Raw genomic sequence first — 14,119 nt, forward strand, 5'->3', positions numbered from 1 at the left:
AGTGTTGTATATCTGCCCTTGTCAGTAACCTGTTCATAGTTGAGCAGACATCTGGGCAGGTGTGGGGTGCAGAATGTCTTTCCTCAGGAAATAATTTGCTATTTGCAAGTAATTTGCTAGCTAAATCACATCTCTATTTAGAGATAATCAATGCAGACATTGCACTTTTTTTCTTTTTAAACAGAGATATGTAGAAAATCCCAACATCATGGCCTGTTACAACGAACTCATTCAGCTGGAATTTGGAGAAGTGCGGGCACAATTCAAACTAAGGTAATTTTACCTAAGTTAAACATCATTAGCATACAGTGGTGTAGCATACTGTGTCATTCCAGATGTTACCATCCTTCTTGGCATGAGAACCGGAGCAAGATGGTTTGAGCATATGAAACCAATCCTAGACTACACTGGCTACCAATTAGTTTCCGGGCCCAATTCAAAGTGCTGGTTTTGACCTATAAAGGTTTAAATGGCTCAGGACCACAATACCTCACGGTCTTCCTATTTCCATATGAACCTACCCGGACCCTGAGATCATCTTCTGAGGCCCTTCTTCATGTGCCTCCTCCACCTGAGGTCCGGAGGGTGGCAACATGAGAACAGGCCTTCTCTGCTTTGGCCCCCCATCTGTGGAATTCTCTCCCCAGGGATGTTCACCTGGTGCCTTCATTATACACCTTTAGGTGCCAGGCAGAAACGTTCCTTTTTAACCAAGCCTTTTGTTAATTTGGGTTGTTGTTTTTATTTTGATTATATACTCTGTGGTTTTATATTTTGATTTTGTTCTGTGAACCTCCCGGAGACCTCCAGGTACAGTCAAACCTTGGGCTGAAGTAGCTTCGGGTTGAGCGTTTTCGGTTTACGCTCCGCGGCGACCCGGAGGTAACGGAACACGTTACTTCCGGGTTTCGCTGCATGCACAGACGCTCAAAATGACATCATGCGTGGAAGCAGCAAATCACAAGCCGTGCAGACACGGGTTGTGTTCGCTTCAGGATGCAAACGGGGCTCCGGAACGGATTACATTCGCATCCAGAGGTACTACTGTATAGGGCTGTATATAAATTCAATAATTAAAACGAAAATAAAAAACCCCCTGTGTGTGGAAGCTAACCTGTTGGTAAGAAGAGATCATTTCCCTAAGAAAGAAGAGGCTTTTGGGTCCAGCCAGTGACCCACATGGTCTAGCATCTGTGTGCTCTGATTTCCGTCACGGTGTGTGGCCACATGACCTGGAAAGCTGTCTGTGGACAAACGCCGGCTCCCTCTTTTTAGGAGGGAAAAGGTGTGTCTTATAGGGCGAAAAATACGGTATGTCACGAGCAGCCACAGCATCTGCTGCCCTGCCGTATTAGAACCTTGAGGTCCATTCGGAAGGTGAGCGAGATGGATCGGAAATGATGTTGGGGAGAAGACACTTGGGAGGACAGGATTCGTAGCGAAGTTAGTGGGAGCCTAGAATTAAGAAGTTCCATCTTGATTCAGTTAGGAATTTACAGCAGCTGGCACAGCATGTTACGGATGTTACAGCAGGCGGAAAAGATCACGACGTGGTCTGCCGAGACCCTCGGCAGTTTCCAAGTGGTCAGTGAGGGGCAAAGTTTGGGAACGGATGGTAGAGCTGAAATAAATAAATGAATAAATGTTCTCACCAGGCTTTTACCCTCTCTCTGTTTCCTTCTCTTTTTTCCTGTTGTCTCTCAGATGTTACATTTTAAAGTGTAAGCCCCTGGGGACAAAGACCTGCTCTCTGGTAGTTTGAAATGCAGTGAGTTTACTGATGACACACACTCTCTGTATAAATAAGTTAGCCTCTATACAGGTCAACTTTCTCTTTTTGCTGGGCTTGGCAAAAAGCCAAGTGGTCCGTCTAACTTCCTACTACTGTTCTTCAAAGCAGAATCGTCTCTCTTGAATGTATTGCTCTGAGGTGGTGGTGGGTTTTTTTGGTCATTTATAGCCCTCAAAATTGCAAGCCGTGAAATTCGAATCTAATGAGTCCACTCCTTTCTTTCCTTTGCAGGGCTTGTAATTCAATCTTTACAGCGTTAGAGAAAAGTCAAGAAGCCATTGAGATTACAAGTGAAGACCATGTAATACAGGTTTGTTCTGGGTACTTTTACGAGTGTCAAATGCTGCTCCAAGGCCTTGTGTGACTCAGTTCCAGTTCACGGTGTTATAGCCATGTTATTGTATTGTAAATACGGTAAACTCACCATTTATGCGGGGGCTACATTTTGGAGATTGAGCCTAAAGCCAAAATAGTGTATAGTCAAAACCCATTGGGTTCAGTGGTGGGTGGGATTGTCAATGCCGTTTCCACCTCTTTTTAATTTGTTATAAAACTGAATGTGCACAAGTTAAATGTGCATAAGTTGCAGAGCTACTGAATAGAGGTTGGTATCCAGTGCTAATCAGACCCATTTAAGTTAATGGACCTGCCTTAGGGGTTTTTTTTAATTGTTCCTTTGAAGCCATGCCTGTACCCACCCTGTAGACCTGACATTGCATATGACACCAGATGCAGTAGGCTGGGTTGATATGGCCGCCCCCCTTGTATAGAGGAAGTACTGATTTAGAAATGCACAGCAAAATTTAAAATCTGCCGGCCGACGACCATGCCTTTCCTTTTGGTTTGACTGGAGTGCTTTATTTAAATCTCGCAGTACGTAAACCCTGCGTTTGAAACCGTGATGGGCTATCAGAAAGGCGAATTAATAGGAAAGGAACTAACAGAAGTGCCTACAAATGAAAAAAAAGCTGATTTCCTTGACACTATTAATTCTTGCATCAAGATAGAAAAGGTAAGCGCATGCCTTGGTTTGGCACCTGAGCGGTGAACCTGACGGGGTGGTGTTTTAGGACTGGGCTGCTCAGTCAAGGAGCTAACTCTGAGGCCTTTGGGAAGTCACGATCTCTAGCCCCATTTATTTGACAAAGCTGCTGTGAACATAAAATGCATCGGCCCCACGGAAACTGATCTGCATCGCATGCAAATGCAATAAATAAATAAGATAGGATGAGCATACATGCCTGTTGAAGTAACAATAATAATACTTTATTATTTATACCTCGCCCATCTGGCTGGGTTTCCCCAGCCACTCTGGGCGGCTCCCAATCGAATATCAAAAACCCAATACAACATTAAACATTAAAAACTTCCCTAAACATGGCTGCCTTCAGATGTCTTTTAAAAGTAGGATAGTTGCTTATTTCCTTGATATCTAATGGGAGGGCGTTCCGGAGGGCAGGCGCCACTACCAAGAAGGCCCTTCTTTGCCTGGTTCCCTGTAACTTCACTTCTCGCAGGGAGGGAACTGCCAGAAAGCCCTTAGACCTGGACCTCAGTGTCCGGGCTGGACGATGGGGGTGGAGACGCTCCTTCAGGTACACTGAAGTGGTATACTGTTGCTGTAAATGCACGGTGCAGATTGCACCCTAGACAACTCAACAGGTTCAACCAAGTGCAAATGATTTCGCCGGCCTCTCCTGCGCCTTCCAACATGCGAACAGAGCATTCATCCCCTGAAACGATAGGTATGTGGCACGTTCCCTTAGAGACAGCCTTGCCCCTCCTAGGACACCAAACAAAGTTTAAGTAGCCACGGAGGAGGGAGATAAGCCGTTGCTGTGTGGGCACGAAAGGCTGGCAGATGGGTTGCCGCTTCAAAGACATGCGTACGTCACAGCTTACATGCTGCCCTGTGTGAGTCAGGTGAGATGAATGGGCAGCGGTGGGTGCCACATTCAGAAGTCCCAAGCCATTGATGCTGCATTTGATGAAGATGCTGCAGTGAATCAGAGGCCCTACGGACATTAATGCATGCAGGAGTGGAAGGAAGAGAGAAATGAGTCATGGTGTGCCTGCATCAAAAGCCCAGTCTGGAAAGGAAACGCTGTGGTTGCCGTTTGCATCTGGCCGTGAACGTGTGCCACAGCGTTCCCAGGAGGACTTTCAAATATGTCAAGTGGGGGGGGGAGAGAGAGCGAGCTAAAATGGCAGGTGTTTTTTGCACCGACTGAAATTGCATTTGATTACAACTCTTTTTATTTGTTTACATTGTTAATACACCGCCTCCAGAAACAAGAACATTTATCTTTTCAGGTTAAAATAACTAATTTTACAACAAGGAAAAAATGCAGCGTGATCTTAAAGCAACTTCATTTGTTTGTTTGTTTGTTTGTTTGTTTGTTTGTTTGTTCAGCTTACGTTAGGCCCCATCTGCGTTATACCTTTAAAGCAGTAGCAAACCACTTTAAACAGTCCTGGCCGCCACCCCATAGAATCCTGGGAGCTGTTGTTCATTCAGGGTTCTGAGAATTGTCAGGTCACCTGTTTTCTCCTCACAAAGCAACATTTCCAGAGTGCTCTCAGAATCAATCCGTCTTCCCAGGGAACGCTGGGAACTGCAGCTCTGTGAGGGGAGAAGGAGATATCCTAACAGTTCCCAGGATGCAGAGTGGTAAATACATCAACAATAGAGGGTTTTTAAAAATAAAAACAGTTTTAAACATTCTAAAAAGTGATCTCAGAAATGCCAGGAACAATGTTTTTCAGGTATCACATGCCCATATAAAGCAAGAATACAGTCAAACCTCAGTTGTTGAACGTAATCTGTTCCAGAAGCCTGTTCGGCTTCCAAAACATTCAACAACTGAGGTGCAGTTTCTGATTAGTTGCAAGAGCTTCCTCATTCGGAAGCCGCGTTGGACGTTCGGCTTCCAAAAAGCTTTCGAAAACCGAAACATTTACTTCCGGGTTTTTGGCGTTCAGGAGTCGAAACGTTCCAAAACGGAGCTGTTCAGGAACTGAGGTTTGACTGTATTTTTAAATTTATCCTGAAAGTCAGTAATGAGGGAGGCAGGCAGACACCACTAGTTCCACAAATGGGGAACTGCCACTGAAAAGGCCCTGTCACAGGTAAACACCAAGCTGAGAGAGAAATAAAACTCCAACCAAGTAGAGGAAGCAGAGAATAAAACTCATGAAAGCTAAAGCAGGCCTAAAAGCTGAGTTTAAAAGGCCCGGACGAAGGACGAGGGAGGCTTGGCCTGGTGCAAAAGAACATTCACACCTGTGGCCCTCCAAATACTTGTTGGGACTACAGCACCCATACGCCCTGACCATTGTGCTTCTATGGACATAAAGGGGCCAGAACCCTCAAAAGAGGTCGATGAAGGCTTAGTAGGATTGTGACTCTCATGATAAATGCCTTTTTTGATGTGGCGGGTTGCCCACGGAATCCTTCCACCAGCAGCTGCTTTGCCTGTGCCTCCTGTCACGAAGCTCAGATGCGATTATCTGGGGTGAAATTGGCAAATCTGCGCGCGAAATCGGTGAGCATGGCTGTTTGGCGTGCTCAGATCGGATCGTGGTAGCGACCTCTCCTTGGTCATAAAACGAGGAGCTCAAGCTTTCTTTAAATATATGTGGACCTTTTTTTTGTGGGGCCACGATTCAGATTTAGGGCCAAATGAAGCGTGCCGCTTAGTGTTTTAGCAGTCTTCCTTTTCTTTTTAAAGAAAGGACTAGCTAGGAGAGGCAGGGAGACAACCCTAACCCTCACCCTTTCCTCATCCACTGCCACCCGTCATACTGTGAGGCTCAGACAAAAAAAGTCTCTTTGTGAGGTGAGGCAATAAGAGATTCAGGCTGGCTTCAGTGCAAGGTTGCGGCAGATTCAAAGTACAGCAGAGCTCAGACTGGGTTCAGGGCTCAAGATGTGTTAGAAGAGCAACACATAACTCTGACGTTGCTTCAGCAAGGAAAAAAGACAGAGCCCAGTACACAAGAAGTCACATCAGCTGAATTACTAGCCCTGGGGAGCCACTGGGCTTGCAGGGTGGGCCTTCAGCAATGGAGTCCTCCGAGTCTAAGGAAGGCAGTGCCACATCCTCAGGCTGGAGGCCTCTGTGGGTTTGTCTGATATCAGCAGGCAAGAAAAGGACACGGGTGGCGCCGTGGGTTAAACCACAGAGCCTAGGACTTGCCGATCAGAAGGTCGGCGGTTCGAATCCCCACGACGGGGTGAGCTCCCGTCGCTCGGTCCCTGCTCCTGCCAATCTAGCAGTTCGAAAGCATGTCAACGTGCAAGTAGATAAATAGGTACCTCTCCAGCGGAAAGGTAAACGGCGTTTCCGTGCGCTGCTCTGGTTTGCCAGAAGCGGCTTAGTCATGCTGGCCACATGACCCGGAAGCTGTACGCCGGCTCCCTCGGCCAATAAAGTGAGATGAGCGCCGCAACCCCAGAATCAGTCACGACTGGACCTAATGGTCAGGGGTCCCGTTACCTTTACCTTTAAGGCAAGAAAAGCCTTCCTTCCCCTCTTGCTTCAGAACCCTTGATCTCCTGACAAACTGGAATGAAAATGTGGGGAACAGAACTTCAGAATGGAAAACGGAGAGGAACCGAAAATTACAGATTATCCCATCCCATAAGAGCAGCTCACTGTGGAGCTAGTTATTTGTTGGTTGATTTGCTTGCCGCCCATCTTGACTGGGTTGCCCCCGGCACTCTGGGTAGCTCCCAGCAAAGAAATAGCAAAAGCACAACCCAACATCAAACCCTAAAAACTTCCCTGATGTCTTTTAAAAATCACATAGTTGTTTATCTGATTGAGATCTGCTGGGAGGGCGTTCCACACGGAGGGCGCCACTACCGAGAAGGCCCTCTGCCTGGTTCCCTGTAACCTCGCTTCTCACAGTGAGGGAACCACCAGAAGGCCCTTGGAGCTGGACATCAGTGTCTGGGCTGAACGATGGGGTGGAGGCACAGTTGCCTTTTAGAGGCATTAAAAATAATAATCAAAGGCCCCATGTGCCCTGTACATTTAAAACAGTATCATACCACTTTAAACAGTCATGGCCTCCCCCCAAAAATCATGGGAACTGTGGTTTGATAAGGATGTTGAGTTGTTTAACAGTCAACCCCTCTTCTCAGGGAACTCGGAATCATAGCTCCATGAGGGGAACAGGGCTCTACTAACATCTCTCAGCACCTCTAACAGCCTACAGCTTCCCAGATTCTTTTAAAGTGGTATGAAGCTGCTTTAAATGTATTGTGCAGATGGGGCCTAAAGGCACAAATCTGAAGTCTTATGTGAAAATAGTTTCAATGAGAAAGAGAGAGAAAACTTGGGGGATTTGTCCGTGAGCTCCTAAGTCGAATGTCATCTTTACTTGACCTTGATTCCCATCTGCAGGAATGGCAAGGAACCTACTACACTAAGAAGAAAAATGGAGAGAGTATACAACAAAATGTGAAGATCATACCTGTCATTGGACAGGGAGGGTAAGCCTCGAAATCAAAACTGAATTTTGATATTGTCGTTGTCGTCTTAAAACGAACTACTCATAATTGTGGAGAATGGCTTGCTATGAAGTGCATGATCAGGAATCCTGAGGACTTTAGCCATTTTTTAAAATAAAGTTTGTAGTCCTCATGGTGAAGGTTCAGACAATAGAATGAGACTTCCTCTGGTCAGGTTTCTCGTCTACCTCCCATTGCAAAAAGCAGAGTCAGACCACTGGTCCATCTGGCTCTGTTTTGTCTACTTGGATGGGCAGCGACTCTCCAGGGTATCAGTCTTTTCCCACCCCTACTTGGAAAAACCAGGACTTGAACCTGGGACCTTGTGTGGCCAAGGCAAATACTTTGCTACTGAGCTATGGTCCTTCCCCGAGGCTCCTGCTCCTGCAGTGTTCCTTTAACCTGGGGTGGCTCACCTGGAATTCTCCAGGTGCTTCATAGACTCCGCCTCCCATCATCCCTGACTCTTGACCACTCCAGCTGGGGCTAATAGGAGTTGGAGGCCAACAACATCTGGCTTAACACAGGCTAGCCACCTCTGCTGCAACCCACCAAACTAGGATAGACATTTTAGGCTAAAATGTATTTTTAAAAATAAATAAATAATCAGATCTTAAGAGAATCGAAATCTAAGAAGCCAAAATATATAACTTGTCCCGTTGCTTGTCTTTCTTTTACAGAAAAATTAGACACTATGTGTCACTTAGTAGACCATGCAATGACAACAGTAAGGTAAGCAGAACAGGTATTCCAGCTTAACTAGAAGTGGGGAAGGGATGCGTGATAGGAAGGGCGAGGAAATGTTTCGGCCCTCTGTGGGCCAGTTCTTTATCTTCCTCCATCCCTGCAGGCCAACTTTGACAGGTGTATAAAGTCACCCACCTCTGATTTCATGATGATGGCTGGGGACTTAGAGGTGGGTAGTCTCACCCATCTGTCAAAGGTGATCTGTGGGGCAGAGGGAGGGGGTCTGTGTCTCCAGTGTGTTCCCCACAGGTGAAGCAGCACCTTCTAGGACTGAACCCTCCTCTCACCAGCTGATAAGCGAAGGGTTCAATCCTGCTAGGTGCAGGGGTCTGCTTCACAGGATTGAACTGGAGCCATGAGCCAACTGGGAACCCTTGGCAGGCCAGATTTGGCCCAGAGGCTCGAGGTTCCTAACCCCTGCAGCAAAGGTTGATCCTATTGTTCTGGCTAATTTCTCCCCCCCCCTTTTTTTTTTTTTACTTGCAGGCTGAAAGGGTCTGTGAACGTGTCCAAGCTGAGTCCCAGACAGGTACGGCACTGCAAGTTTTGTTACGAGAAAATCTCTCGCATTTTAGTAACAACAGCTCAGCCTATTGCCATCCACCAAAACATTCCTTCATAGTAAAAGGCATAACCCGAAACTCATTTTAGAAATGCGTTTACTTGAGGCAGTTAAGAGAAATGATTAAAAACAGAAAGAAAGTACACTGTCTGATCTAAAACTCCTAAGGCATTTGCACAGCGCTGGTAAGGACACCAACATAGGTCAAATGCTTGTTGAAACAAGTAAGGGCTTAGCAGTTGTATAGTGTCGGGGTTGGCACCCTTCATCCCTAGACCTAATTTCAAAAAATCCCACAAGTGATCAGTTCAGATGTCTGACCAAAGCAATCCTTCTTTCTCATATCAGCCCACTGTGGGGATTGGGGGGGGGCAGTGCAGATGTAGCAACAGATGTGACCCAGATGTGCACAGTTGCATACACTTCAGCTGAGCAAACGTCAGAGGACAAAAGCAGCTAAGTTGGGTGTGGAGGTGAGCGGCGTGGCCTGGGGAGATTCCCAAGGGCCATATAGGGGCTTCTGGGGGCCACATTTGGCTCCCAGGCCTGAGGTGCTCTACACCTACTCTAGAAGGCCATGTGCTACCATGTTGTTGCTGTTGTTGTTGACCTAATCTCACCTCAAGGCCCCAGGGCATGTTCCAACATCAAAACAAAATATAAAAACAGTTTAAAACAACTCAGAGGTCCAGCTCCAAGGGCCTTCTGGCAGTTCCCTCCATGCAAGAAGCGAGGTTGCAGGGAACCAGGTAGAGGGCCTTCTCGGGAGTGGCACCCACCCTGTGGAATGCCCTCCCACCCGATGTCAAGGAAATAAACAACTATCTGACTTTTAGAAGACATCTGAAGGCAGCCCTGCTTAGGGAAGTTTTTAATGTTTGATGTTTTATCATGTTTTTAATATTCCGTTGGGAGCTGCCCAGAGTGGCTGGGGAGACCCAGCCAGATGGGCAGGGTATAAATAATAAATTATGTTATTATTATAACTTGAAATAATAGGAATAGGGTGGGTCCTAAAAATAAACACCTTGTGTGAAAAGCCAGGCTAAAATACAATAACCTGTTAAACAATAAAAGCTTCCCTAAACAGGGCTGCCTTCAGATGTCTTCTAAAAGACTTCTAAGCCCTACTTAGAATCACACAATTGTAGAGTTGGCAGGGACCCTGAGAGTCATCTAGTCCATCCCCTTGCAATGCTTGGAGATGGCAGGGATTGAACCTGGGACTATCTGCAAGCAAAGCAGATGAGATGCCACTGAAGTGCGAGTCCTTCCCCAGAGGTTAGCATTTTGCATGTGAAGGGGGCACTGAGCATCTCTGCTAGGCAGGCTCAAGCACAGAGTACACCACACTAGGCAATCCATAATATTTGCAGAGCAATGAAACAGTTCTCTGGGAAGGAGACTAAATAACAGGCCAACTATCTGCACCAGGCAGCTGTGCTTCAAAGCGAACAAGGAATCAGGGCAACCTTGACTGTTTAGTGGGCTTGTAGGAGAAGGAGATTCCAGTTTCATTTCCTACTCCTTGGGAACAGTAGCTGATACAGCTTCCTAAATCTAGATTTAAATGTGTCAAGGACGGAGTCTTGAGTGTTGTCGTGGCTGGGGTGGAAATCTCCCAAGGATATGTTTACGTGGGTTCCTCTGCAACGGTCACAGGTGTTTGGGAATCCACAAGGCACAACTTGCTATAGCGTTGAGGTAGAACAAAACAGCAGATTTTGCTCCCTGTCAAAGTTCAGCTGACTGTCACCAATTGGATTTATTGATTTATCGTTAACTGTTGTTGGGAGTAACATTGAGGCATCCCAGAATACGGTTTGAAGTAGGGGCTAGGCAGTTCTTCCTTGGCAAGGAGTTCCAGCGCTTGAGAGCAGTACGTTTCCGAGCACAATTCAAAGTGTTGGTGCTGACCTTTAAAGCCCTAAATGGCCTCAGCCCAGTGTACCTGAAGGAGTGTCTCCATCCCCATCATTCAGCCCGGACACTGAGGTCCAGCGCCTAGGGCCTTCCGGTGGTTCACTCACTGCAAGAAGCAAAGTTACAGGGAACCAGGCAGAGGGCATTCTTGGTAGTGGCACCCGCCCTGTGGAACGCCCTCCCATCAAATGTCAAAGAAATAAACAACTATCTGACTTTTGGAAGACATCTGAAGGCAGCCCTGTTTAGGGAAGTTTTAAATGACTGATGTTTTGATGTATTTTTAATATTCTGTTGGAAGCCGCCCAGAGTGGCTGGGGAAACTCTGCCAGATGGGTGGGGTATAAATGATTTTATTATCATTATCATCATCATCATCATCATCTGAGAAGGCTCTCTCACCTTCCTAAATGGGGACGTCCTTTTTCACAGCTGCAATTTCTTGCCTCTACAGATATCCAGAGCTGCAGGCACAAAGACAGGCGGAAAGGCTCTTTAGATGTCAGATCAACCACTTCTCGGGGCAGTGATGGTATGTTACATGAGCCCATCTGTTTCCAATGTGCGGGAGGATCGTGCCGTTGCTTATGTAGCCAAAACTGAACCACCCCCGTAGAAAAGAGGAGTCTCAACAAGCTTGAGAGAACCCCAAGGTTTGCAGAAGTACAGTAACATCTGGGGAGGGGATCTTTTGGGTAAGAGAAACCCCAACAACAGCCCAATTCAGTCTCCTTACTGGCTGCTTGCAGGAAGAAATACAACAGAGGGGGCACAAAATGGAATGGAGCAAGTGGAACCAAATGCAAACTTTTATTGCAGGTCCCATTTGTCATTATTGGTATTAATATTATTTTATTTGTTTATATCCCACTATATCATAGAATTGTTGAGTTGGAAGGGATCCCAAGGGTCATCTAGTCCAACCCCCTGCAGTGCAGGAATACGCAGCTTTCCCATACAGGGATTGAACCTTACCGTTACCAGCACCACACTCAAACCACCCCAGAACCAGGATTCATGACAGCTCAGAAAAATTAAAGCAAATACAGAGAAAAGAGCCATAGCTTAAAAAAAACTTATAAAAATATTAAAAAGGGGTTAAACTGTTTATGGAATGGAAACAACATAAGACCATATCTGTTAACATGCAGAAGGGGGAAAATACAGAAAAGAGCCCTTTCCTTAAAAGCAGTCAGTTCCCACAAAGCCTGCCAGAATACAACAGTCTTCCGCCTGCTGGTGGAAGGACAGCAAGGAGGGAGCCAGTCTGGCCTCTCGGAGAAGGGAGTTCCGAAGTCTGGGAGGAGCCACTGAGAAGGCCCTCTCCCACATTCCCCTTAAATGTGCCTGCGAAGAGAGAAGGGTGTGGGGAGAATATGATCCTTCAGATATTTAAAATATTTGTAATTGCTTTATAAATTTGGCACCTTTATACCCAAAACAAACATTCTGTTTGTGAGCTTCAAGTTCTCTCATTTCCCCCCTCTCACCTCATTTTTTCAGTTCCTGTGAAACATGATCATCTAATTTTGAAAAAATAATAATATATATGTTGAAGAAAATGGAAAAATTGGGTTATCATGACATCTCAATGCAGCCTCTTTGAGGAAGGCAGTAAAACATACAAGCTTTTATGCTGTAGGTTGCTGGGTGTGTGTGTGTGTTATGTACTTTATGTGCCTTTGATGCTAAATGTTAATAATATGTTAATATTGTTTCTATTGCATGTAAGCTGCTTTGGAGACCTTCTGGTTCAAAGAAGAAGAAGCTTGTGATAGGTTAACATTGTCCACTAATTTTATTCCACTTTATTCTGCATAGGCAGTTCACAGAGAAGGCATTCCTCTATGGCCAGAATACATTCCATGACTATTGAAGCACCCATTACCAAGGTGAGACACTACCGTTTGAGTTTATTGAGATCCAGTGGCTTCATTTTCCCCTAGGAATTTGCCTTTTCCCCTTACAAAACTACCATGCTCCTACACAGGCCCCCCACATATTAGCATGGGTTTACATGGGGAAAATGTTCTGCTATGTGCAACCAAAGGCCACACAGAAGTAATAGGAAACCATGGTGTCCTGTCCTGGTCCAGACAATGAACCCATGTAGCATGATGGAGGAAAACAGGCCTGTAGTTGCAGGACCAAGGACAGCTCCAAATGAGCAACATGCTCTGAGGGCTGGAGGCGAACTAAGGCCTTTTGAGCCTCTGTTCTCCAAAACATCTCTCTTATGCTCTGTCCTCTTGGTTGGAGAACTGCAGGCTCAGGGCAACCCTTTGGCCTGAAAGTGGACATTTCTCCTTTACTCTCTAGCTTGGTGCGCTGCCTGCACCATTGGACCAGCGCCATAATGTAGGAGACACACAGTTCCTTAGACTCTGGGGAAGGGGGCTGTGGGCATACTTAGTGTTAGGAGACCCTGAACGTGGTCTTCAGTGGGCCACTGCCAGCCTTCAGTGCACCCTGATAATCAGCACCAACCTCAGAGCCAAGCACCTCATCCAGATATTCAAAGGATGGCCTTGGAACTCCCCCTCCTTCTCCTCCAGCTCCAAGACCAGGACCAGGACACATGGTTTTTTTTTGCTACAGACAAGAACAAGCCTACATGAGCCACACACTCGTGTCTTCTATTACAAGTGCAAAATGAACTACTTTTGCAGTTATATTTTTTGTTACCACAAGTTTGTGAGAACTCAGTTTTCTGCTGTGCTGACCGCTAATATTTTCTGACCACAAGCAAGGACTTTGGCTGTAATATTTATACAAACATGGATCAATGTGGTTAACTGGTTTAATGAGACAAGTCGGTTTCAAAAACTGACGTTATGACAAACAATCATTAAGATGAAACACACTTTGTCTGAGTTTTGGCATAACGCTAAACTGATGTTATTTAAAAATGGAAGGGAAAGTTTCTGATCTTGTGGGTGAATCAGAGGAGAGCAGAAAACACTGGGATTGATTCAAATAACTAAACCAGCATGCCCTAATGTGATGACCTCAATATATTTTGGACTACCGCTCTCATAAACCCTGCCCATTGGCCATATTGACTGGGGCTGATGGGAGTTGTAGTCCAAAACATCTAGAGGGTTCCATTTTGGGGGGAAGGGATACTTGTCTAAACCATAGTTTAGCATTACGTCTGAATGAGGTCACTATAGCCAATATGGAGCTAGATGACCAATCGTCTCTGACTCTAACACAGCTTCCTATGTTCCTGTGCTTTTGACAGTCAAATCTGACTTCTTGAATTGCTTGTTGAAATCTTTCCTTCAACCTAGGTAATAAATATTATCAATGCTGCACAAGAAAGTAGTCCCATGCCGGTTGCTGAAGCCTTAGATCGAGTTCTTGAGATCTTGAGGACCACTGAATTGTATTCTCCACAACTTGGGACGAAAGATGAAGACCCACATACGAGTGACCTTGTTGGAGGTTTGATGACAGTAAGTAGAATCTGCTTCTTGATTAATGTTGTCTGAACCTTAAGTGTGGTGGGATATGGTATTTTTTATTTTTTTAAAAACATTATATTATGGGGAACCCTGGGGTGCCTCAGAAATCC

General features: G+C 45.8%; 1 protein-coding gene across 4 annotated transcripts in view; it reads left to right on the plus strand.

Moving 5' to 3' along the window:
• The window catches only part of PDE8A (phosphodiesterase 8A), a 182,263-nt gene that overhangs the window by 147,249 nt on the left and 20,895 nt on the right, over nucleotides 1-14,119 (plus strand). For all 4 annotated transcript variants that reach the window (XM_081170013.1, XM_081170012.1, XM_081170011.1 and 1 more), the window contains exons 6-14: nucleotides 185-273; nucleotides 2,024-2,102; nucleotides 2,667-2,804; nucleotides 7,204-7,292; nucleotides 7,991-8,042; nucleotides 8,544-8,586; nucleotides 10,997-11,074; nucleotides 12,364-12,434; nucleotides 13,836-14,000. In XM_081170013.1, coding sequence (XP_081026139.1) covers nucleotides 185-273; nucleotides 2,024-2,102; nucleotides 2,667-2,804; nucleotides 7,204-7,292; nucleotides 7,991-8,042; nucleotides 8,544-8,586; nucleotides 10,997-11,074; nucleotides 12,364-12,434; nucleotides 13,836-14,000 — 804 coding nt within the window. The remainder of the gene's footprint in view (nucleotides 1-184; nucleotides 274-2,023; nucleotides 2,103-2,666; nucleotides 2,805-7,203; nucleotides 7,293-7,990; nucleotides 8,043-8,543; nucleotides 8,587-10,996; nucleotides 11,075-12,363; nucleotides 12,435-13,835; nucleotides 14,001-14,119) is intronic.

Source organism: Podarcis bocagei, assembly GCF_964188305.1.
Source record: "Podarcis bocagei genome assembly, chromosome: 14".
In the NCBI taxonomy this organism is placed as follows: domain Eukaryota; kingdom Metazoa; phylum Chordata; class Lepidosauria; order Squamata; family Lacertidae; genus Podarcis; species Podarcis bocagei.